The sequence below is a fragment of the Panthera tigris genome, chromosome A1 (genome assembly GCF_018350195.1).
Source record: "Panthera tigris isolate Pti1 chromosome A1, P.tigris_Pti1_mat1.1, whole genome shotgun sequence".
NCBI classification, from domain to species: Eukaryota; Metazoa; Chordata; class Mammalia; order Carnivora; family Felidae; genus Panthera; species Panthera tigris.
Genome location: NC_056660.1, coordinates 135,801,045 through 135,828,236, shown reverse-complemented (window position 1 = coordinate 135,828,236; position 27,192 = coordinate 135,801,045). Strand labels below are relative to the sequence as shown.

The 27,192-nt window shown below is 40.0% G+C and overlaps 1 protein-coding gene and 1 pseudogene across 1 annotated transcript; one reads left to right on the top strand and one right to left on the bottom strand.

Annotated features, from left to right (window-relative positions):
- Positions 1 to 7,185: 7,185 nt before the first annotated feature.
- Positions 7,186 to 8,986, top strand: LOC102970887 (annotated as a pseudogene).
- Positions 8,987 to 23,853: 14,867 nt separating this feature from the next.
- CARTPT (CART prepropeptide) lies at positions 23,854 to 25,741 on the bottom strand. Its single transcript, XM_007079861.3, has 3 exons — positions 25,583 to 25,741; positions 25,052 to 25,135; positions 23,854 to 23,961 (listed from the first exon to the last, which is right to left on the bottom strand). Exons 1-3 carry the CDS (start codon positions 25,739 to 25,741, stop codon positions 23,854 to 23,856), a joined length of 351 nt encoding a protein of 116 aa, XP_007079923.1.
- Positions 25,742 to 27,192: the final 1,451 nt, after the last annotated feature.

Genomic DNA, 27,192 nt, shown 5'->3' with positions numbered 1-27,192 from the left:
CTCCACACTGACAGTGCAGAGCCTGCTTGGGATTCTGTCTCTCTCTCTCTTTCTGCCCATCCCTCACTCACTTGCTCTCTCTCTCTCAAAATAAATAAATAAACTTTTAAAAAAGGTAAAAAGAAACAAATGAAATTAATTTTAATAATATATTGTATTTTACTCCCTATATCGAAAACATTATCGTTTCAACATGGAATCAACATAAAAGAGTTATTAATGAAATATATTCTTTTTTCATAATGAAGGAGGTCTGAATATACCACTCTAGGGTCGTCTGCCTGGCTCAGTCAATAGAGCGTGCAACTCTTAATCTCAGGATTATGAGTTTGAGCCCCACGTTGGGTGTAGAGATTACTTTTTAAAAATTTTTTTAAATCCTTAAAATGTATATATACCACTCTAAAACACGCCACTTTGGCATAAGAATTATTTTGAGCTAAAGGCAAGTAAGAAACAGCAGACTAATGAAGAGCTCTCTTCCCTCCCCTTTTCTGCTTAAAAGTAGGGCACAAATATCCCTTGGTAAAGGTTACATAAATTTCTGTTTGTAAAGGAGCCTACCTCCCCATCTCCTGCACCACAAAGAGGAAAACCATTCTTATCTCAGGAGACAACTTGAGACTGAACAACAAATCTTACTAACCAACCCTTATCTAGGATATATTTTCTAGTCTTCTTCCCACAATTTACCGCTCCTTGTAGTCCAAACTCCTTTTATCTTTGTCTAGTCATTTCACCATAATTTACCATGCTTTCTTAAAAAGGTTTACAAGACCCTGGCTCTAACCATCACTTTGGGTTTTGATTCTTTCCGGTGAAATGCCCATGCATGTAAAAATATTAGCATCAAAAAATATGTATGCCTTTTGTTAATCTGTCTTCTGTGAATTTAATTTATAGGTGTTTAATCATACAACCTAAGTGGTAGAGGAAAAGTATTTTCACCCCCCTACAAAATCCTCTATGTATTGTACACTTATATAGCACATTTCAACCCAGAAGCTAAACTTGGAAATGCTTGATCTCTATTTAAATTTTATAAAATTAATAGTTGAAAAAGTTTTCCAATAACTGCATCAGTTTTCAGTGTCTAAATTAAAATTAAATTAAATATTTTAGTTCTTCTTTCATGCTAGCTGCATTTCAAGTGCTCAGTTCCTACATGTGGCCACCTTATTGAACAATCATAGTCTTTTATTTTTTTGTGTGTGATCAGAAATCATTTTTTTTATTTTTTTATTTTAAAAAATTTTTTTTCAATATATGAAATTTCTTGTCAAATTGGTTTCCATACAACACCCAGTGCTCATCCCAAAAGGTGCCCTCCTCAATACCCATCACCCACCCTCCCCTCCCTCCCACCCCCCTGAACAATATAGTCTTACAGAACATTCATATGCCCTTTGAACCAGTAAGTCCACTCCTAAACAAATTTCCTACAACAGGGGTTCTCAAACCACAAGCCTCAGAATACTTGAAGGGATGGTTAAAACACAGATTTCTGGGACCCATCCTAGAGTTTCTGATAACCGGTGAGAACTGACACCACCGTGTGTGGTATATACAGGAAAGTCTCCTGCAACTCTGTCATAGCAAAAACTAGAAATAACCTACATGTCTATCAACACAAGAATGGGTTTCTGTCAACTATGGTATAAGCTCATGATAGAATACTCATAAAACTGAAAATGATGTGTTGTTCTAAAATGAAACAATATGGATCAAACTATATCCATTTTGAAAACAGAATGTTGAGGGGTGCCTGGTGGCTCAGTTGGTTAAGCATCCAACTTAGCTCTGAGCTGTCAGCACAGAGCCGGGAGCCGGCTTCGGATTCTGTGTCTCCTTCTCTTTCCACTTGCACTCTGTGTGTGTGTCTCTCTCTCAAAAATAAATAAACATTAAAAAAGAAAATGGAATGTTGATCTTTTTAATAAAGCAATTCCAAGAAGACTATAGACATTGTAAATGCTCTTTTTATAGGACTCAAAAACAAACATTATATTATTGGGACATAATTAATGAAACAATTTTTATTTTAAAAGCAAGGAAACTTTGAGATAGTGGTTCCCTCAGGGGCTAGAGAGGAGGGATAAGAGAGGATAGTCATAGGTGTTCATATTATTATGCTTTATACATTACATACATATCCTATTATATCATTTTTACATATCACAAATATGTAAAACATTATAAAGAAAATAAAATGTAAATAATACTGTAAATCACATAATCCCAAAAATGTTTAAAAATAAATATATTTATAGATACACAGAAAAAAAGTCTGGAAGAAAAAATATCAGAATGTTAATAATGGTTATTTCTGGGTTGTGGAGTTTGGATATATTTTTTTCTTTTTGTATAATTGTATGTTCTCTACTATAAATATGCAATGCTTTATAATTAAACAAGTTTGCTTCTTTTTATCTTCAACACATAAGGAATTCAACTTGTTGTACTCAGTTAGTCTCCAAACCCTCTGTTCATTTCTATACCACCACAGTACAAACCTTAAAAAAGACCCATTTCTGGGGCACCTGGGTGGCTCAGTCGGTTGGGCGTCTGACCTCAGCTCAGGTCATGAACACGCAGTTCATGGGTTCGAGCCCCACGTTGGGCTCTGTGCTGACAGCTCAGAGCCTGGAGCCTGCTTTGGATTCTCTGTCTCCCTCTCTCCCTGTCCCTCCCTTGCTTGCACTCTGCCTCTCTCTCTCAAAAATAAATAAACATTAAAAAAAAAAAAGATCCATTTCTGAGGGGTACCTGGGTGGCTTAGTCAGGTAAGGGTCTAACTTCAGCTCAGGTCATGATCTCATGGTCAGTGAGTTCAAGTCCCACATGGAGCTCTGTGCTGACAGAGCCCAGAGCCTGCTTCAGATTCTGTGTCTCCCTCTCTCTCTCTCTTTGCCCCTCTCACACTCACACTCTATCTCTCTCTGTCTCTCAAAAATGAATAAATGTTAAAAAATATTTTTAAAGAAACACATTTCTGTTTGCTATAATACATATCTCAGATGCCTTTTCACAATCTTATTAATAATAGTAACAGTGATAGTTGACATAGATTAAGGACATGTGCTCTCATGTTCTAAGTATTAAGTAAGTAATTTTGGTTAAGCCTTACAAAAATCCAAGACCTAAGTGTAATTGGTTTTCTCATTTGACAAATATACAAAAGGAGGTGAAGTTCTTCCTTAAGTAGCTTGGATAAATTGCTTCCCCAAGTCCGCATAGCTTAGGAGGTGGTTTTCCATCAGTATCAGCAAAGAGGAAAGCAAAAGTTTGCATTTCATATCTAAGTTCTGTTTTAGGCCTCATCTTCTCAGAAATAACTTGGTGAGATTGTTCTACACATCAACAAAAAGTGGTGAGAGGACTCATGGAAAGTGTATTAGATTTCCTGATCTAATAAATTTGAAAACAGCAATTGTAATTACTGCTGATGACAGAACTTCCTGGTGAAAATCAGTATCTGTCTCAATGAGCAGAGCTTGGCTATTCTCAGTATAATCAAGACAAGCAGAAACCTGGATGACATCAGCAGTGGTCAGAGTCAAAAGAGCCCTCAGCCTCATCAGGCCTTGGGACTCCTCCTGTCTGGCTCAACTTCCAAAGAAAACAGCCTAAAATGCATTTGTCATGCTATTAAGTGCTAGAGAAAATCTCATCACTCTCCATGTCATATGTATTTCATATTTCATGCTGAGATAATCAGTTATCATAGTTGACAAATACAAAGGAAAATAGACGCTATTGATTTCTCCTGACAACATCATGCTGGGATACTGAGGCCTTAATGGTCCACAAACATTACTTTTAACCATAAGTGTCCTGAGTCATCACCAAACATCTTGCTTAATTTTATTCTAATAAAATCTCCAAATACATCACCTTCTCTACCAAACCTACTATGAAGGCCTCTTGGGAGATTCCTATTTTTGCCTTTTTTCTGTTTCTACCTTCCTCATACCACAATAATAATTTAGAGTATTTAAAAGCCCCAACTTCTACCCTAAGTAGACAAAAAATGTCTTATTTAGCTTCATTTTAAGAAAGTAAGCATCTTATTGGAAAGCCCAAGATCTTAAATCCATGATGGCAGCAAAAGGTGGGTACATCTGTAAACACAAGACTGCCTGAATTTGGATCTCACCAGGCCAGAGTGACCATGGAAGCTGACAGCTTGGGCCAGCTGCCAGGAAGGGCAATACCACACCTCAGTCCAGCAGCTTAGGAAAGAAGATAGCCTAGGCAGAGAAAACAGTACCCAATAGGTCCAACGTAATCACAAGGGTCCTTAAAAGTGGAAGACAAAATTGGAAGAGGGAACCAAAGAGATGGCAGCATCTTATTGGCCTTAAAATGAAGGAAAGTGGGCTGGGCACCCCAGTGGCTCAGTCAGTTGAGCGTCCAACCCCAATTCAGGTCATGATCTCGCAGTTTGTGGGTTTGAGCCCCATGTTGGGATCTGTGCTGACACCTCAGAGCCTGGAGCCTGATTCAAATTCTATGTTTCCCTCTCTCTCTGCCCCTCCTCCGTGCTCGCTCTCTCTCTCTCTCTCTCTCTCTCTCTCAAAAATAGACATTAAAAAAAGTTTTTTTAATGGAGGAAAGGGGCTATAACCCAAGGAAATGATTGTCTCCAGAAGCTGAAAAAAGTAACAAAATGGACTTTGTGAATTGACTGTTAGACTCTGCCTACAAACATTATCCACACTTTCTTGTGAGCCATGCACACAAACCACTTGAAACCAGCATTTCCCACCACCCCATTTCCTGTTCTTTTCTTTGTTTCTCTACTTCTCCAAATTTTGTTCTCCGAAGCAAAACAAAAAGGTCTTGCTGTAGCTGTTGGTCCATGCTAAACACATCCCTCAGGGACCTAGAGAAACAAAATATCCTTGGCCATGTGCTTAACTCCAAAACGCTACATTTCCTGAACTATCTGATTTCTCTGACTTTGAAGAACCATTTGAAAGTATTCTCTCAGACAACAAATTAAATGCATTTCTATTATGTTCTGAACACTGTGCCTATCTCTGGGGATCCAATGATGAGCAAAATAAACAATGTCCTTGTCTTTGTGAAGCTATTGAAAGAAATAGTAAACAATCACATAAAAAAAATCAAGCCAATACTTACACATTGTTTTATGTACTTAGCACACATTAACATTTTATTTTCCCAACAATCCTGGAGGTTGTTATTATGCCTTTATTTCAAAGGGTAGGAAAATGAAGTTCAGAGGGGTTAACTATCTTGGCCAAGATTATCCATCCAAGTAGAAGTGCAGCTAGGATTCAAACCCAGGCCATCAGTGTTCAGATTATGTGTTCTCAGCCTTTTCAATATATTACCTCTTTGTGATTCTAAGAATACAAACATTGCCTGTAATACCCATTTTTCTTTTGCTGCAAGATCTATTTCATATAGAGTGATAGACCAGAAATGAGATTATCAGACAGCATGACAAAGAAAAAAATAATCAGGGTCAAATGCTTGACACCAGAAACCTAACTTAATTTCAGAGGAATCTGAAGAATCAGTTATAGTACTAGAAATTAATACCAGTATTGGAAACCACTAATCAGACATCAGAACTTTGTACCATTTGCAAGGGCCTTGCCCCAGAGAAGTGTGCATCCTTTGCAGATGACAGTTCTGGATAAGCCTTCTCTGGCCCCAAAACGGATTCCTGACCTCATCAGAAAAAGATTCCACTTATCACATTCTCTCCTAGTGCAAGAGCCTTGATCTCTGCTACAGATTTAACCTACAAGGAAATACAACTGCATTTACAGCATGAGCTCTCTAAGAAACCTGCTCTTAGCCAAAGACCCATTTCCTCTCCTCTCAAAACTCAAATATGAGCAACACTATGGCAAGCGGTACCCAACAACATCAGTTGCAGGTGAAGTCTTAAGTATCACTGTGAGAGGACTATTCCAGTGTATATGCCCCACTCTGTTGGAGAACTTTTCCCCTGAGAACATACTCAGCTCAGTCTGCAGAACATGCCAATGGGTGTCTCAGAAGGAAAGAAATAGAAAAAAGTGATGAGACCCCTCAATTCTCCAGCATCTGCCTGACAAGGCCTAAGAGACCTCCAACTAGCTCCCTATAAAAGAAATGAACATAGAGGATAAAGGTAAAACAGGATTACCAAATAGAGCTTTGTCCCCAACCTTTTCTGAGAAACCCTGGATGGGCAGACTGGGCCATATTTCAGAGGGTCTTGCTTTGGCTGGTCTAGATTGACCTAAGCAGACAGAGTCAAAAATCATTTGAGTGGCTTCCTTGTTCCATTGCCTTTAGGCCCATACACTCTCTTAGTCTTAAAGATCTCATCAGGGATGAGAAGAGACAAGGAAACATAAACCTGCAGAAAACTACACCCCAAAGCAGGGAGTCTTCCCCCAAAGCTCCTCAGTATTGATCTAAGGCTACCTACCCTAAAGCCTTCCTAGAGCAGAGAGGAAGAGGAAGCCTCTTACGAGGCAGAAGGCTCCAACCTCCTGCATGAAGAAAGGGAGCATTCCACAGAAAACAGTTCCAGCTGGAACATACACAAGAGACAGCCTCATGAAGAAAGTCCAGGAAGGAAAAAAGAAAAAACCCAAAGACTTGAACAATTAACAGAAGTGGTGAATTTCTTCCCATCTCCTCCTTTACTCAATTTTCGTGAATAACAGTAATAAAATTGAAATGAAAACTGTAAAGAAAATTTCAGCACCCAGGACAGTGCTCATTCAACTACTTGGATGGACGCATGCTCCCTTCTCCCCACCCACGAAAAGCCAGGCTTCCAGAACAGATTCAGGATCCTATACCTACACTAGGTCAAAAAAGCTAGTAAAATTTTGGGTGCAGTTAGCATTAAACTCTCTCTTTGTTTTAAAATGGGGCACCCTATTTGGCAGTCTACTTCCAGACACCTGACTGCTCTTTTTTTGCTAAGGGGACAGGAATGGTCTGACAGTTGCTCTGATGCAATAATAAAGTTTCTCTGTTATGTTCCACAATGTCTGGAAACAAATTCTATAGAGACCAGTCAAAAACACACAGTGCCTAGGAAATTATGCAGACTTGCCTTTATTCTTTGGCATGGTTAACCTTTATTGAATATTTATTGTGTTCAGGTACTGTTCATATATTTTAGCTCATTTAATCCTCCCTGGGTCAACAAGTCAGACCAAATGGGGAAGAAAACTTCCTTCTTAGTTACCAAGAATCGTGATCTGAACAGGTAATCCATGGCTATATGAGACAATCTCATTTTATTTTTGTTTAATGTTTATTTGTTTTTGAGAGAGAGAGAGAGAGAGAGTGCATGCACGTGCTAGTGAGGGAGGGGCAGAGACAGAGGGAGACAAAGGATCTGAAGCAGGCTCTGTGTGGACAGCAGAGAGCCCAAGGTAGGGCTTGAACTCACGAGCCATAAGATCATGACCTGAGCTGAAGTCAGATGCTTAACTGACTGAGCCACCCAGTCGCCTGAGGCAATCTCATTTTAGAGGATTATATTCAGTTCTTGGTGCCACATTTTAAGAAAGTCTCTACCTGTACTAAGAACACATCTCAGAAAAAGTGGCTCCATCTCCTACATGAAAGAACAGACAGGCTAAATCAGAGCCACAGTGGCAGCACATTGACAATGGTATTCAAACAGAATCTTTACCTGCCTTATTATATCTGATTATGTCTACTTATACCTCCTCTATCTCTGCAAAAGAAGAATTCAAAAAGATTCAAGGCAAAACGCCTACCCCTGGTTTATTTATGAAATATGGTCTGTCTCCACTGAGCCTGCATTGGAGGAGGAATTACTTTTCTCTTTTCCTGAGGGACATCATTAGCAAAGTGATAATTAATGAAAGGCAGCAGCCAGAGTTTGGTAAATTATTAATGGCTTCAATCATCCAGAGAGCAGACAGCCCCTGTGTGCAGTTGTCCTTGGTGACAGCATGGAAGTGCTCTGGGGAAACGGATGATGGACAGAAAACCAGCGCAGAGTGTGTGTGCTTCTGCACGCACAGATTCAGACTTCTTATCCAAACAAACCTGGTTTTCATGCAGAAATACTCGTGGATTAAAACTGGGAGCATGTCCCTCTGGCATATGGTGAATGTTATCAGATCCTCCTTATAGAATGCCTAAACAGAAATTAGGCCTGGTCCTGGGGACCTGTTGAAAAGTTGAGGAGGAGGAGGCAGTGGGTCTTTTACAGCAACCACAGAGATTAGGGGTTAGAGGGTAAAATTGAGAACTCATTAGGAGATCAATGCCAAAGTGTAGTTGGAGAGTACATGCAAAATAGGTCATTGGAGCCAAAGGGGGTTGGAAACAAATGTCAGAAGCTAAGATACACATATAAAAGGAATTCTAGGCAACCTGAAAACATGAGAGTGAAGAGTATCGTATAAGAACAGGTAAAAGAAGAGATGACACAGACAAATTCCAGGGAGGAGGGATTCAAAGCCACTGTACGAATCTTTCTCCCTTCATAAGTTTATTTATATGGGCCCCACTTAAACAGAGCCTTCTTGTTACATAAAATCATAAGCTCCTTGAGGGTGGCAATTTTTACTGTTTTCTTCTCTGCTATATTCCTAGAGCCTGCATAGCACCAGACATAGAGTAGGTACTCAAAATATTTGATGAATAATGAAGAAAGAGATGAATAAATGGATACAACTATCTTACCATGTTAGATATTAGATAAAAAAGAAGTATTGAGGCCATTCCTTTCATCTTGGGTCTCTGCGCCTTTCACAAACTTCCAACATCACTATGTTGGGACTGAGCATCTGGAAGTTGACAACCCCTGAAGTCTGCAGGAGCCACTGTGAGGAGGGCCCAGGAAAGAATTTGCCATTTCCAGTGGAAAACAAGTGGCAGCAACTAACAAGATGACTGTGTACTTTGGATCTGGATTTGCTGAACCTTTTTTTTTATAGTAAGACACCAACTACTTAAGAAATAAGGATGTTTCAATTAATCCATTAAACAGATGTGAAAAGGAGCATTTTAAGAGATACAATGTCTGAAAAATGGATCAAACTCTTGAATTCAACATACTTGATACGTTTGTAAATAAATTTATGGCATGGAAAAAAGTCTTGATAAATATTTTTTAATAAAATCACATCAATTGTTACTTTGAGTAACAAAGAATTTACTGAACAATTCATTGAAGATCAGAAAGAGAGGTTTCCAATATATACCACCACCCAGAAAATAATGGAATAAATGCTCATTTGATATTTATGTTCTTTCCCTAAATTCCTTTTCCAAATGTGTTCTCCCTCAACCCTTCCCCCGCAACACAGCGCAAAGGCACTCTTGCTCGCCTGCTCTATCTGTATCTCTATCTCTGTCTCTTACTCCCTAAGTGAAAATTAAAAAAAAAAAAAAAAAGATTCTATTACTGCATGTGTAAAAACAAAATGACTGCTCTTATAATCATGGTGTGACTTGAAGAATGAGAGATACCACTCCCACAAGGCAACTCAGAATCCTTGGTGCTCTTCCACCCTTTGGGGTGTATGTTGAGTCTTTGAGATCTCCAGCCAGAGGCAGGCTTTACCAAGTGTGAGGTAGATAAAGCTATTCCTAGTGTCTCCCCTTGGGGCTCTGATATGTCGGCCTCTCTGCAGTCCTCAAAAGAGAGAAGGTGAAAAATCCACCATAACAGAAGCAGAGTGAAAGAATGGTCTCTACCTCTCAGGAGCATTTGTTTTTCATACCAGTACCATAGGACAAAGGAGTATGAAGGAAGCTCCATTTGTGGTAATTAGGTTAGTTACTGAATAGAACCAAATCTATGAATTAGATTCATAGGCTCAGGACTCAGAGGGAAAAGATCAAGATGAAAAGGAGAAGAGATATAGTTCACATAACACATATATATGAGAGATTCTATATTTATACAAAAGGAATCCCAGAAAAAGAACTAAATGTACACCAGAGAAATAATAAAGAAATGAGAGAAATATCTACACTTCACCTAAGAAAATCTTTACTCTTTCAGTCAAAAGGACTCCATGAGATTCAAGAAAGAATATGGAGAAAGACCACCTACACCAAGGCACCCTGGGTAACATTTCTGAAGTTCAAATATATAAAATAACATCTACTCATATATTAAAGAAGAAACAAACATTTATTTAAAAAATGACAATTATAGTAAAAGGTGTCCCTTTCTTAGCCCAATGCCAGAAAAGAGAAGAGCAACAGCATGAGAAGAACTTTCTATATCTGTGTCTAAAAAGTATGTTCCCTGTGAGAGCAAAATAAATACAAATTCAAGTATGCAAGGATTCAGAACCATAATACCCAAGTACCAGTCCCCAAAAATTCACCTGAAGAAAGAGTCCAATGAAGTGGAAAAAAGAACCTAACAATTAGGACCAGTTATAGAAGAATCAATGATGAGTAATAAACCAATGAAACTTACGATTAAGTCAACAAAAGCATTGGTTGCTATATGGTTGACAACTTTTATACAAATATTAACAAATTCTCCCTAAAGTAAAAATATAGAAAAATATAAATATAGAAAAGAAAAACTTGAAAAGATACAGCTAGCCTCAGAAAGGAAGATAAGGATTCCAGTGGACCATAAATTCAAGGTCAGGAACAGATTGAAGCTGGGAATTTGCTTGACCCAGGGTTCAGACGCTGGCAGTGGCAGCTAAGAGTTTGGCTTCTACAGGGTAAAAGGACTAAACCTGTTCCAAAACAGAAGCTGGAGTGGAGTTCTTCCAATCATGAAACAAGTCTACATTTGTTTTAATTGCCTTAGAAGACTGCCTGGGTCTAGAGCTTACACCAAGTCATAAACCCAGGGAAGGAGGACAGGTCTACGACCTAGGAAACAGAAACTGAACACATAACTGGCTGAATCCTGGAGTCACTGCTCGGAAAACAGCCAGCAAAAAAAAATTTTTTTTTAAAAGGGGGAGGGCGCCTGGGTGGCTCAGTCGGTTAAGCGTCTGTCTTCGACTCAGGTCATGATCTCACGCTCTGTGGGTTCGAGCCCCACATTGGGCTCTGTGCTGACAGCTCAGAGCCTGGAGCCTGCTTCCGGTCCTGTATCTCCCTCTCTCTCTGCCTCTCCCCCATTCTCACTTTGTCTCACTCTGTCTCTCAAAAATAAATAAATGTAAAAAAAAATTTTAATAAAAAAAAAAAGAAAACAGCTGGCAGGAAAGCCACGCAACCATCTGACTATCTGCGATTACCACTTACCAGGAGACTCAAACCTCCACTGTAAAGCCTGGCTCTAGACTGAAAGCCTGAGAGGCTTAGGAGAGGTAACACAAAAGATTATTCAAGTGCTACTTTGGTTTTTAAATTTAGCCTTTAATTAATCAAAATTACAAATTCAAAAACTTAGTCCTTTCTTGTCCTATTCCTAGATCTTTTTATATCCTTCCTACCTACCTAGATTTAAATTAAGCCCAACTGGAATCTCTCATGTCTCATCTTTCTCCATTCATAGTTCTGAGGTCATTTAAAAATCATTAAAGAAATGGAGTTAGTCACCAAAATTTCCCACTGACAAAAGACGACCAAACCTCCACAGATAATCCTTCTTTTTTTTTTTTTAAAGGTCTTTTTAATTTTTTTTTTAACGTTTATTTATTTTTGAGACAGAGAGAGACAGAGCATGAACGGGGGAGGGGCAGAGAGAGGGAGACACAGAATCGGAAGCAGGCTCCAGGCTCGAGCCACCAGCCCAGAGCCCGACGCGGGGCTCGAACTCATGGACTGCGAGATCGTGACCTGAGCTGAAGTCGGACGCTCAGCTCAACCGACTGAGCCACCCAGGCGCCCCCAGATAATCCTTCTTTACAAACTGCTTCAAAGGACCGGGAAAGTAGAGAGAAGACAAACTCTTTAATGTATTTTTTGAGGCAACTTAGCCTACTACCAAAATTGGACAATGATAAAGACAAGAAAATAAAATTACAAACCGATCTAAGAAACATAGACATAAAAGTTTTAGTTTATAAATTAACAAATCAAAGCCAAAATGTGTTATAAAATGCGTCATAACTAAGTAGAGTTTATCCCATAAAAGGAAAAACACCATTAGAAAATCTATCAATTGGGGCGCCTTGGTGGCTCAGTTGGCTAAGTGTCTGATTCTTGATTTCAGCTCAGATCAGGATCTCATGATTCGTGAGATCGCCCCACATCAGGCTCCTTATGGAGGCTGCTTGATATTCTCTCTCTCTCTTTCTCTCTCTGCACCTCTCCCACTCATGCTCTTTCTCTCTTTCTCTCTCTCTCTCTCTAAGTAAATAAATAAACCTAAAAAAAAAAAGTCTGTCAGTAAATATACCATGTCAAGCAGACAAGGTGAACTACCAGGCAGCACAGCAGCATGTGAGGAGAAACTCATGGTGGAAACAAGAGCCCGAGCAGGCATGTGGTTTTGCACTGCATGCCCAGGGTATAGAAGGATCAGATATTAGATCGTTGGGTTGTGGGAAGTATCAGCCGCACACCTGGCTGCTCAGGGACTATGGCTGTAGGACATGGCGGAAGCGTGGGCTCCAGCCCGGATCGTCCACCTCAGCACTCCACCAAGACTGATTGCTCCACCACTAGCATGTATCCATGGAGCTCTGCAGGAGGGTGACCACTTCTCTAGGCTGTAGATTAAGTCAGATTATTAATAGATTAAGAAAAATAGAGGTGCCTGCGTGTCTCAGTCGGTTGAGGGTCCCACTTTGGCTCAGGTCATGATCTCCGGTTCATGGGTTCCAGCCCCATGTCAGGCTCTGTGCTGACAGCTCAGAGCCTGGAGCCTGCTTCAGATTCTGTGTCTCCCTCCCTTTTGCTCCTCCCCTGCTTGCCCTCTGTCTCTGTCTCTCAAAAACAAATAAATATTTTAAAAAATTAAGAAAAGTAGAATTGTATCACTAAATGCAGAAAAAAGCTCTACAAAATTGAGTACTCATTCATGTTTGCAAAGCAAAAACTTATCAAACCAGAAATTAGAAATAAATTTCCTTAATTTAAGAAAGAGTATATATATGTATATATATGTATGTGTATATACATATATATGTATATACATATATATACATATATACTTTTTTTTTCAAGAGAGAAAGAGAGAGCATGGAGGGGAGATGGCCTGAGGGAGAGAGAGAGAAAATCTTAAGCAGGTTCCATGCTCAGCATGGGGTCCAACAGGGGGCTGGATCCCATGACCCTGAGATTATGATCCTGGCCAAAATCAAGAATTGAACACTTAACTGACTGAGCCACCCAGGCATCCCCCTCTTTTTTTCAAATTTAAGAGCATGTATTTTAAAAATGACCAAACAGGGATGCTTGGGTGGCTCAGTCAGTTGGGCATCCAACTTCAGCTTAGGTCATGATCTTACAGTTCATGAGTTCCAGCCCCACGTTGGGCTCTGTGCTGACAGCTCAGAGCCTAGAGCCTGTTTTGGAGTCTGTCTCTCTCTTTCTCTCTACCCTCCCCTACTCACACTGTTTCTCTCTCTCTCAAAAATAAATAAACATTAAAAAAAATTTTTTTAAATCAAAATTGCTATCTCCTCTTGAAAAACTAAGGGGCACGTGGGTGGCTCAGTTGGTTAAGCATCCAACTTTGCCTCAGGTCATGATCTCACAGTCCATGAGTTCAAGCCCCATGCTGGGCTCTGTGCTGACAGCTCAGAGGCTAGAGCCTGCTTTGGATTCTGTGTCTCCCTCTCTCTCTGCCCCTCCCCCACCCATGCCCTGTGTCTCTCTGTGTCTCTGTAAAATAAACATTAAAAATTTTTAATAAGAAAATAAATAATAAAAAATAAAAATAACCTAACAAAATAATTTCCTATGAAACTTTAGAAAAATTGTCATTGAAGTCAAGAATAAGAATGTCTACCATCACCCCTATACCATTGACATAGTAACAGACATAGTCAATGTAATAAAATAATAAGTATAATTATAAGAATGAGAAAGGAAGAAAAAACTCTCCTTATTTTCAGATAACATGATTGTCTACATAGAAATCCAAAAGAACATATTGAAATACTTAGAACCAAGAGGAAAACTCAGGAACATTACAGGATATCATCAATATATAAACATGGTACATAGCATTCCTTTATGTCAATAAACCAATTATAAAATATGATAGAATTAAAAAGCATACATGTCAGCAACAAAAAATTAGAATCCAAATAATAAATCTAAAACTTAAAAAAGTCTAAAACCTAGTAAATCCAAAACATATATGAAGAACATTATTAAAGTTATTGAAGGACATTTTTAAAGATCTAAATAAGTGTAGAAATCATACCATGTTAATAAATCAAAAGATGAAATAAGCTCAACATTTCAGTTCTTTCCATCATTAATTTGTAAGTTCAATGCAAATCCAAGCAAAATCCAACAGACCTTTTGTAAAACTTTATAAGCTGATACTAAAATTCATATGTAACCATAAATTAACAAGAATAAAAGTATTCTGAAGAACTGTGTATGGGTGAGAGGAGGACTGTTCTACCAGATGAACCAACCAGGAACCAGTCTGAGGCTTGCAGCTGGCCTCAGTGTTGTTGGAAGCTGGCCTGGTGCTTCGTGTAGGCCATACACCATCTTACAGAATACCACCTCAGACAAGGTCACTCATCAACCAAAATAAACTGAGTCAACACAAAGCCACTTGATAATTTTGCATAAACACAGATAAAACCCCCATACAACCCACAACATACCAAGCATTCCTGTCTCTCACTAAACAAGTGCCTGCTACTTCTTTACCAAGTATCATTTTGTCCTCCCTCTAGCCTCCTCTCCCTATAGATAATATTTATGGAGATATCCAATCATCGAATGTCCCCACTTTCTGAAGACACCCAATCCAGAGTTACTCCCCTTTCTCTCAAGCCTTCCCCAGAATCATTCAACAAAAGCCCACATCCTACAAGAAGGTGTTTGTGTGAGTGTTTTGTTTTGTTTTGTTTTGTTTTGTTTTGTTTTGTTTTGTTTTGTCTTTCCACACTGTCTTACTGAGATGCCACACGGGTCCCTAACCCAAACTGAAACTAGTAATAAACCTAATTTGTTAACTGCAGGTATGTTCCTGGAGGTACTGGCTTGAGGTTGCTGACAGAGGTACCAATGCCCAAATACTCTGTAAATAGTGTGTGGTTGTGGTGTCCAAATAAACTAATAAGTCAATGGGACAGGATAGAGTTTAGAAACAGACCCACAAATTAAAAAAAAAAAAACCTGAAAATTCACAGAGTTGGTATTATACATCAGTGGGAAAAGGTATTTATCTTCAATAAAGATGAGATGAGACTATGACTCTCCCATATAAAAAAATATGAAATCTCATATCACCATACACAAAAATTATGGGTTAATAACCTTAAAGTGCAAAATTATAAATCTTAAAGAAAATTATAGGAGAACCAGTATTATGTCTTTATGATTTGAACCAGTATTGTGTCTTACACTTAGCACAAACATGGAAGGAAAAATTTTAACTACATTAAAATTTATAACTCTGCACAGCAAATGATACTATGGTAAAAAGATAAGCCATAGATTAGGAGATATTTGCAACATTATATAGCCAATAAGGAAGTAGTTTCAAAATATATAAAGAACTTCTACAAATTGATTAGAAAAAAACAAACAGGGGCACCTGGGTGGCTCAGTCAGTTAAGGGTCCAATTCTTGATTTCAGCTCAGGTCATGATCTCATGGTTCATGAGATCAAGCCCCCAGCTGGGCTCTGCACTGATAGTGCTAAGCCTGTTTGGAATTCTCTCTCTCCCTCTCTTTCTGTCCCTCCCCTACTCACAATCTCTCTCTCTCAAACTCTTTCTTTCAAAAATAAATAAACATTTAACAAAAGAAAAATGCAAACAACCCAACTAAAAAATAGGTAAGGTACCTGAAGAAACAAATCACAGAAGAGAAAATATGAATAAATATTAAAATATGGTCTTCTTGAGTAGTCAAAAGAATGCAAGTTAAAATAACAATGAAATACCGCTGGCAAAAATGATATCAGATTCGCAAAAGAAAAATTTTTTTAAGTTTTATTTATTTTTGTAAGTAATCTCTACACCCAACGTGGGGCTCGAACTCACAGCCCCAAGATCAAGACTCACACACTCTTCTGACTGAGCCAGCCAGACACCCCAGATTGGCAAAATTTTTAAATTAACCGTTCCAAGCATAGGTGACACTGTGCAAGACTTTCTGTAGGAAACATAAATTGGTACAGCCATTAGTTCTCTAATTAATTTAGAGAGCAATCTGGCATTATCTACTAACGTTGAAAATGAGCATACTGTGCAACCTACCCAGCAATTCCACTACTAGACCCTAGATAAACCTACGCAAAGTAATATGGAGAGAGAGAGAAACATGCATGAGTAAGAAAGTAAGAGAGAGAATGAGGGAGAAAAAGAGAACAAAAGAGAAGAAATGATTCCTACTGGCTCTGGGTATCCAGTTCTTTCTTCACCTATATTTCCTACCCTCTGATCACTTTATAACAAACTCCCTCTTTAGAAATAAATTCATTAGAATTGGCTTATATGGGGGCTCCTGGGTGGCTCAGTTGGTTAAGCATCTGACTCTTGATTTTAGTCCAGGTCATAATCTCAGGATTGTGAGATCGAGCCCCATGTTGCTTTCTGGGTTAAGCATGGACCCTGCTTGGGATTCTCTCTCCCTCTCTCTCTGCTCCTCCCCCATTTGTGCTTTCTCTCTCTCTCTCTCTCTCTCTCTCTCTCTCTCTCTCTCTCTGTCTCTCAAAATAAATAAATAAACTTTTTAAAAAAGTAAATCACATTTTAAAATAGAGTAACAGGAGATAGAAAGATAAATAAAAATTAATCAAGGAAGGTTCGCTTCCACCCCTAATAGTTGTCGAAAGAGTCTCCCAAATGAGGATAACTTGTCCTAAGAGGGATTCTATTGATAAAATGTCCCACAATTTATCAAATATATATTGCTTGCCTCACAGAATTTTCATTTGGTCATCACAAGAATAGACAAGTCACTTTACCATTAAGGTCTCTGTTTCCTCATTTATAAAATGAGATTTAATTAAATGACCTCAAAGTTTCCTTTCAATTCTGAAATTCTGTGATCAATCCCAAAATGAAGACAATGTATAAACTAGGTTTGTAAACTCTACAGTAAGAATCAACAGCAAACTCCTAATAAACTCACAAAGCCCAAACTGCTCCAGAACCTTAATGTTGACACTATAAATCACTAAAGACAACAGAATGTAGAAAGCAGAAGCTCGAACACCCAAAACCTCACCTGAGATACAGGAGCTCAGTCCACCAGAAGTGTGGCTTTGAGATTTTAGAGACTTAGAAGTATTTTCTAGTATAACGTTTCCATGTTAAAAATGTTCTCCACTTATACCTTTACAGAGGTTTTCAGTCCTTATGAAGCCTGCATATGTGTTCCTCTTTGGAAAGCCCCAGCTGGGTCCTAACCACCAAAAAAAAAATTGAAAAATGAGAATACAAAAGGAAGCAAACTATACTGTGTGTGGAAGCAACTAATGTATATAATGTAATTATATTTATTTATATTTTATATTTATATATTTAAAAATTTATTGAAATGTTTCAAATATATTATATATACACATAATTTTAAAATTATATATGATATATAATCATATATCATACACTATATTTAATTATATATACTATACATTATATATGTAATATATATAGTTATATATTACATATATAATTATACATAGTTACTAAAAATATATAACTATATAATTTATATATTTAATATTAGTATTATTTACTAATAATATAGTATACATTATAATTTACAATAATGTATTATAACTCTACATAGTCATACAATTATATTATAATTATATAATTTATAATTTAAATATAACTCTCATATATAAATAAAATTTGTATGTATAATATGTATGTGTGTAATTTTAAAGCAATTATCTTCAAATTCCAAATGCTTAGGGTTCTCCACAAGATTGTTTAGTGTTTAAGAAATCGAAACTTAATTTTTTTAATGTTTATTTATTATTGAGAGACAGAGACAGAGCAAAAGCAGAGGAGGGTCAGAGAGAGACAGAGACACAGAATCCGAAGCAGCATCATGCTCCGAGCTGTCAGCACAGAGCCAAACAGGGGGCTCGAACCCATGAACTACGAGATCATGACCTGAACCAAAGTTGGACGCTTAACGGACTGATCCATGAGCCACCCAGGAGCCCCAAGAAATCCACACTTTAAAAAATTGAGGTGATTTTAGGTTTATTCTTTCTTGTTAAAGCCTGCAGTTCACGTAAAGCCAAAATCAACTTGGGCTGGAGCATTATGCTTTATTTCCCAGTTGCTCAAACACAGAATGTTAGGTATGATCAAATAATGTAGAATGAAGTCAGTTGAAATATTTCAACTGGAAAGGGCCTCTTCGATGTCTGCATGTGTGAGACCCTGCAAGATTGCACAAATTGCCCAAGGTTACACAGCTAATGAGTGGCTGAGCCTTGACAGGAAACCAGGCGTCCCGCTTCCATTGCAGTGCTGTCCTGTGCTTGCCTCCCTCTGGTGAAGCCACCTCTGGACTGGAATCTAGGAAAACCTAGAGAAGCTCCAGGTCCCTTATATATTCAAAACCTCAGCCTCCCCCCTGCAGGCCTCTGTGCCTGTTCCCTTTCTCTGGTATATACCATCCTCCCAGCGGGTCAGACACCAGTTCCATAAATTGCCCTGAGTTCAATAGTTTCCACACCTTTAGATTTTCCAGACCAGTCAAGTTTCCCCCAAAGTTCTAACATCTCAAAACAGAAATGCCTAATTTCATTTTGTTAATGGAAACATTAAGAAAACAACTGCCACCCATTTCCACTATCATTTTAGCACTGAAAATGTAGAGTATATGCTTGAAAAAAATGAATTTTATTATATATTAATTGTACTTCAATAGACACACGTAGGTAGGCTCTTAAAATGTAGGTATGCTGAACCGGGAATTAGATCAAATTGGATATATTTAGCTTTGGTTTCTCTGCCTCCAGACCATTTTACCACAGTTGAGGGGAAACACCATCATGGACAAGAAGAGTTTGGGAAAACTACTGCTTCAGACTCTTCCAGGACAATGTCTCCTGCATTCCTCCTGTCCATCCACATTACCCTTATCCATCCAGGCCTTCATCACTTCTTCTCTGGATCACTGCAGTGTATTCCTGCCTGCTCTTTCTGTACAATGTTCCCCTTTCTGGTCCCTCCTTTAGTGGAGTATCAGAATGAGCTTCCTAGGACACAGCTCTGATTATACCCTAGAGCCATCAGGAATAAAGCCTTGGCCTCTTCACCCACAATCGTACCAACCCTTGTCTCCTTGTTCACCATTTTACACTCCATGGACTCAGCACTCAGGTTATTTCTAACTGCATTCTTTTCCTTGTGCACTTTCAGTCACACTATTTCCTACACCTTAAAATTTTCCCCATCTTCCCATTTTAAAATATTACACATTCTTCAAATAACACTCAAATATCATTTTTGTCTACAGGCCTTGATAATTCACCACTGTGCCTCCTAAATTCATCTTCCTCTCTTTGTAGTCCTTAACATATCACTTCCTATGGTGAATCTGTCACATTCTAGTAGAGTTTGCCTATCATCAATTTGTACACTGTGTATATATAATTAGTAAATAGATAATTTGCTTAACATTCTTCTCAGCAGATGAATTTATATCCTACTTCCCTTGGAAAACAGAAGCCATGAAATAACTACCCCCGACATCCTGCCAAAACATGTATAAAGTCCCCTATATCTTTACATATCATGTGCTCTCTTGCCTTCTCCTTCCTTCCCAAAGCTATCTTTTTCCTGGCTCTGAATCCCACCTTCTCATCCTTGACAAGAACCTCACTTCATCCATTACCTCTTCTTTTTTCTAAAGGTTTAACCTCCTTCTTGTTGCTGATTCCTCTTCTCAGTAATTCAGGGAACACCAGTTAGAACTATTAATAAACTATTCTTAAGCCAAAATAGTTGTGCTGATAGACTCTCAAGACTAGAGCAGCTACATCTACAAAGGCAAGGGAAACAAATTATAAACACACATTAGCCAGGCAAGAGAAAATTATGTTTATCCATCCATCCATCCATCCATCCATCCATCCATCCATGAAGTAAAGAATATTGAATGCTGACACCAGAACCACCACCCTCCTTATGCTCAGTCTTGATTTCCCCTGAGATACTCCTAATCTACAAACATCTGTGAATTCCACCTGAGGGGACCCAAAAACCTATTTACAGGGAAAGCCACTTGGACCTCTTCTTATCTGCTCTTCATTTTCTAAGAACCCATGGCCTCAATCATGTCAACATAAATTCAGAGATAAAAAATTCAAAGAATTTATCATGGCTTATCATTTTTATTTGTTTCTTATTATCTAGTCTCACAAAAGGTTATAAATCACTTGATTGTAGACCCCCTAAGAACAAGGATTCTGTCTATCTTGTTTATCATTGTGTTCTAAATACCCAGCACACGGAAGGCACTCAAAAAAGTATAGAATGAATGGGACACTATATAAACAATTAGCTCAGCATTGCAGTGGTTCTAATGTTGGACTCTCAGCAGAACCACCTGAGAACCTTATTTAAACCACGCATTCCTAAATAGTCTTCCCTAACTATACTTCCCTGTCAGAGAAAAACCACAGTTGGACAGTAGTTAAAGCCATATAAATAGATTTTGTTCAGGACTACCACAATAGGGGAAATAAAGTACAGTACAGGGCTCAATTCCTAATATTAAACGGGCAAGTAAGAAGTAGGGGAGTGAGTCAGTGGATGGGAAGTTACCAATGGGAAACATCAGGGGTCAGGGAATTCCAGTTACATGACCGGACATGATCTTCACTCAAGACAGGCCAGAGTGCTCAGACATCCCCTAAAGAATGGTGGAAAATGAGAAGGATGGGGACTCTTGGTAAATTGATTTAGCAGGGTTCTTGCTAAAACTGGATTATATAAGGAAGTGCACAGATAGGCCCAGAAGAAGGTTCAGGAGCCTGACTCAAGTCTGATCAAGAAAGAATCTTTGTCAATATCCACAATCAGATGTACCATTATCAGGGTTGGAAGGGGGGTGTGGGTACCTAGGTACAACATGTGTCCCTCACAGGCCTCCAGATTCTGTCATAGGGTGAGGGGCGTAACATCAGCAATTACTGTAGGAGGGGTAGTGGTTGTGTGTAGTTGAGAAAATTCCTCTGGTTAATTTTCACTCATCACCTCCAAACCCTGTGAGAACCACTGCTCTAGAAACACCGCTCTTATGCCTGTAATATTCTCTGGATTTTTAGCTATAGATGCCTGTCAACTGTCAGACCCCTGATCCTTCAGCCAATCTTAGAATATCTCTGGGGCTCATACGTGGGTGACTGCACATGGATAACTACTTTTCTCATTAAAATTTTTTCAGTATTTAACATTCTTATCCTCTACCACAGGGACCTTCAGTCATTAAACATACTAAGGCATTCTATTTGAAGAGGTGGTCTAATACTGATTAAATGAAAAGGCAAGGTTACTTCTACCAAACCACATCAGATTAAATGTTTTCATTAGTAGAGAATGTCATTAACCATGACCTTAAAACTTGGATACCCAGACAAAACTCTTGGAAGAAGCCTTTAATACCCAGCCCACAGATTCCTCATCACCAGTTCCCCATAAGTCCATATCCTTCAGTCAAATTAAACAAGAAAGAAAAGGGTGACCTAAAAGTAGGGGTGAAGGAGTTAAAGGGGTTTGGAGCAGAGTTCTTATTCCTGTCTTTGAACAACAAAGTCCTCCAGCAGCTCTTCCTTTTGGGAAAACATTCCAGGCTGCAATCAGAAGCACTTCTCAGTATTATCCCCGGGGATATTGCCTGTGCACTAATCAATGATTAAAGCAATTTCCTGATCTTATTTAAAAATGACACAAATGGGAACAGTTGAGGGACTCAAGAAGGTGGTCAGGATTTTATCTTAAATATTTTCTGGAAAAGCAGCAGACAATTAAACCATTAAAGAACTCTAGGCAGTTTTTCAAGATTAAAATGTAACACATTTCAGTCGCAACTAAGCCTGTCATATAGGCATTCAAATTGCAATGTGACCCCCCCCCAGAATACATTGGCACCCCAGTGAGTTCATTTCTATTAAAGAAGTGCTTCTGCGGAATGTGGGAGTCTAAACAACCTGTTCAATTGCCCAGAGTGACATGGAAGGAAAAGGAGAAAAGATCTTGGGAGTCAAAGGGAGTAGAGCTGAAATCACAATTTAGGATTATGTGATCTGATCAACATGACTTCCATCATCTCTCTTAGCCTCTGCTTCCTCCTCTGAAAAATGGTAATAATATTGATCTTGCAAGATTACTAAGGGAATAAGCCATGGTAATAGTAAGAATAAGAATACTGCCAATAGCAATTGTGTATGAGAATATTTCCTATCAGCATACTCTATCTCCCCAGGAAGCAGTGGAGGGATGTTCTTTTTTAATGCTTATATTATGCAGCAGCCTCTTGAGTTTGCATTGGGAAACAGTAAGTACCTGTTTTTCTCTTGATGTTCCTTCTTAAATGTTGTTTACTCTGGTTTAAACCCTCAGAAATGTGACCTTGGGTAAGTGCTCAAAAACATTTAAAGGCTACTAACCTTTACCTTTAAGATTTTTATGTTTCTTGGATTGAATCTACCCCCTATCAGTTTTCATTTGTTCCCCTCAAAACTAGTTACTAAAATGACTAATTTTCCTTTGAACAGAGAACTTTTCCAAGTTTATATATTAAACAGTGAGAATGATTAGGTCTCACATCCTTAAAGTACCTAATACAGCTATTTCCCTTCCTTTGGATAAACAACAAGCCCTAAATAATCCATTTTTTATCAATGAATATTTACTAATAAAAGAATAACCAAAACAAAAGTCCCAATTTTTCAAACTGCATTTAATGAGGCTAAAGTCTGAAACAATTGATCTTTTATTGGTCTTATGTGAAAATTAAGGAGTCTACTAAAGGTTTTAATAAACAATGTCACATCAGCTCAATCCCAACCATCTCCAATTAACACACACACACACACACACACACACACACACACACACACACACCAACACCACCATCACCACCACCCCACCCCTCCCACACACACCACTGCAATCAAAGAAAAAGAGAGTACACCAAAGTTTGTGTGGCAAACTCCCAATTAATGATCAAAACTCCTTGGAGCCAAGGTGCTATTCTCCCAATAGACTGCTATTTCTAAAATCCATCTCTTTGAAAACAACAGCATGTTTAATTCCACCATTCTCACTTACATTACTTACAACATAGAAACTATGATGCAGTAAGAGCAATTATTAAAAACACTTTATTATGTATAATTGTACATGCTGCAATTTGTGTCATTTGGGATTATTTTCCAGGTTGTGATGTCACCTACCAAGATTAACTAAATCTAATGTTCATCCTGCCACACCACATACAAAAATACAGTTTTCAAAGTAAAGTTCCCCTTCTCTACACAAAGATGGGTAAGAGTTTGTCAGATGAATAAGAATACTTTGCACATGTATCAACACCATACAAGGCGTTATCCTTCACACAGTAACATTTAATGTATTCTTTTATTTGGGAACAGCAGGACAAGAGCCCCTTTAACTCTCAGAGGGAAACGCAAACTTTGTTGCTAAAGCCGAACTCCAGGGATGAAAGTGTGGTCCTCTCAAGGGAGGCAGAGGCAGTGGGGATTTATGGAGGAGGGTGGAAGCCTCATAAGCACTTCAAGAGGAAGGAATTGCAGGTGGTTCCTCGGGGACAGTCGCAAAGCTTCCCAATCCGTGCTCCTTTTCGCACTGCGCACCGCTCCCCAGCGTGGCACTGCAAACAACACAAGGTGCAGTCTTCCCACATATGCAAACCCAGGCTCCCAATGGCCGCATCTCCCCATCAACACAATTTCTGACTCCTGGGAGGGATAGGTGGAACCTATCACCATCCCCAGAGGTCCAAGTATAGTCAGGCCTCAAACACAGAGAGCCTTGTGCTTATAATGTCAGTGAGAGAACATAAAAGGAAATTATCGAACCCTTCCTACTTTATTTCACCTTTTTTGGGTGGGGGGCCACATTTTCTGGCTCCTTTGATAGTTTATCCAAAAGAAAGAAAATCAGACATTTTTGTAAGAAATCAACAATAGACCTATTTCTCACAATCTCTACTCCCTGCTTTCAGCCTCCTCATCCCAAGGAAGGTGTGTGTGTGTGTGTGTGTGTGTGTGTGTGTGTGTGTGTGAGAGAGAGAGAGAGAGAGAGACAGAGAGACAGAGACAGAGAGACAGAGAGAGAGAGAGAGAACGAACACATGCATGTGTGTGTTCCCTCAAGGAAAGTGACGAGCCGGGAATCAAGAATTTTGACCTTAAAACAGAGATCAAAAAATTGGCAGTGCTCCAGAAGGCAAGAAGAAAATTGGAGGAACAAGATCTGAGTAGATTTAAGGGCTCTTCCAATTCAGAGAATTCTTCATGAGTTGAAAAAAAAAAAAAAAAAAAAAACCTCATCCTCAAGAAATGCTCCTTTCCATACAGACACCCAAGAGCTGATTCCTGGCATAAGCTATTGGGTCTTCTGAAATGGCCTTAGAGGCCAAGGACCACGTTTGGAGATGTAAAACAAAGGGAAGCCTACAGACTTCTGCAAACCCATTACCTGCAAATCTAGATGGATCTAGAGAGTATAAAGCTAAGTGAAATAGGGCAGAGAAAGCCAAATACTGTATGATTTCACTCATATGTGGAATTTAAGAAACAAAACAAACAAAGAAAAAAGAGACAAACCCCAAAACAGAATGTTAACTATAGAGAACAAACTGATAGTTACCACATCCTGGGGAAAAGGTCACCTATAAGACTCAAGGTGGTATATTTCCTCCTGGAAAAACATGGGGAAGGGGAACCCCAAAGCCTTACCATGGGGACTTGACCATACTTCTTCTCATAGATCGGAATACTTTTAGTCTTGAGCTTCTTCAGGACTTCCTGTAGCGCTTCGATCTGCAACACACCGCCCCCACCCCGGAGGAGCCGAAGTTGCCGCCTTGGCTGCAAGCCCAGCTCGGGTGCTCACTTCCCCTCCAGTCCTAGTTACAAGGAGCCCCAGAACCACACACACACTCCGCCGTGGGACTCCAAGGACAGAAAGGGACGGTGCAGGGGTAGTAACTTAGCGAGCACGGTCTCTCGTACTGACCGCAAGTCCCTTAGCTGCTGAGGCTCCTGTTGCTCCAAGGGCCCGGGACAAGGGATTCGCTCCATAAACTGCCCGCAGGCAGTGGGGCTCCAGACGATTTTCAGATGGCAGCGGGAGCGCTGCCTTTGCGCTCATCTCCGCGCTCATCCCCGCGCACCCGGACTCTGGGAAGTGGGGGAGGGAGGGAGGGAGGACGGACGCGTGTACAGAGGGACTGGGGGGCAACCAAGGGAGATCCGGGAGATACCCACCAGCTCCTTCTCATGGGAGGTATCCTCCACGGCGGAGTAGATGTCCAGGGCTCGGGGCTGGAGCTCAGCATCCTCCTGGGCACGGGCACCCAACAGCGGTAGCAGAAAAAGCAGGGCGGCACCCAAGACGGTCAGCGGCCGGAGACGGGGGCTCTCCATGGTGCTGAAACTCGGCGCTGCTGTGGCACCCCACGCTCCCGCCTTTTATAGAGAGCCAGAGCCCGAGTACAGGGAAGAGGGAGGGGGCGACGAAGGAAGTGAGTGTGGAGGAGGGTCCAGGTCAACCGTCTGTAGGCAGCGCTCCGCCACCGCCTGACATCAATGCCCGTTGGACACCAGGCACCCGTGAACGAAGCTGTGCGCACAGACAACAGGGACCCCGCACCCCTAAATGCTGTCAGCCCCGCGGCAAGGGACGCTCCCCTAGGGGCCAGAGCTGAAATGGAGGGGCGGAGGGGCGAAAGCTGAGGGATGGGGAGGAGGAGGGGGCCAGGAAATGGAAAATGCCTTGGAGGCAAGGCACAGGCTGTAGACTCGCTCCCCATCCCTAGCAGCAGTGGCAAAGCAATCCACCTCACCAGCCCTGCTTCGCCTCTCACCCCAGCCTGTGGCAGTAAGCAGGAGGTGTTGCCTCCATGCAGGCATGTTTGCTGAGCATTTTACTAGACACTGATGCCAGGTAGGGGAGGCAAACATAGTACATATAACAAAGAGAAATCATGGCCTTCCCCAGGATGAGTTCACAGAATCTACGTGGTAATGAGAAAAGAAGGAAGACAGACTAACCTCAATTCAGGGGCAGTATGGAGGGTACAGAGAGAGCCCCATTCTGATTCTGGTCCTGGCTCCGCTGCTTACAAGCTGTGTGACTTTAGGCAAAATAAAGAATCTATCTGAGCCTCTCTCTCTCTCTCTCTCTCTCTCTCTCTCTCTCTCTCTTTCATACAACTGGAATTTAAAAATGCACCTTACAAAGTTATCAAAAGGAGGAATGAGAATAGGTATGTAAAATCCCTGGCCCTTAACACAATAAGCACTAAGCCTCCCTGCCTCTTCCTTTTAAACTATGAGGCTACCCAGGTAAGTGGTTGTGTGCAGTACCTCAGTTTTTCCTTTGGGCAAACTCACCATCCTCATAACCCCTCTTACCCACTACCCACTTGTGATATCCAAGAAGTCTGTCTAGAAAGAAAGCAAAGGGGATGAAAAATGCAACTCCCTGATTATGGAAATATCTCTAGAGATCAGAAGTCAGTGATGAGCCAGGTCCTTAGTGACCTGGGAAGACTGGTTTTTAAAAGGTGGGGGGTCCTTATGGCCTGAATACAAATCAAAGTTTCTGTAGGAGAGGTGATGTTTTCCCTACTTAGACCTAGAGGCTTATCCCTCAGGCAGGCTTAACCCTGCCTGACCACCTGGGTTCTTTCACCACGTCATCTTTCTTTCAACTGCTCCTAACCCCATTCACTTTTCTCCAACCCCATTACTACCACCCCAGTTCTGGACAATTGCCCCAACCTACATCTTGACTTCCTCCAACTCCACTCCATCTTCTCTTGACTTCCTCTAATCCATAACTGACAACCAGGCAGAGTGTTTTTACCCTTAAT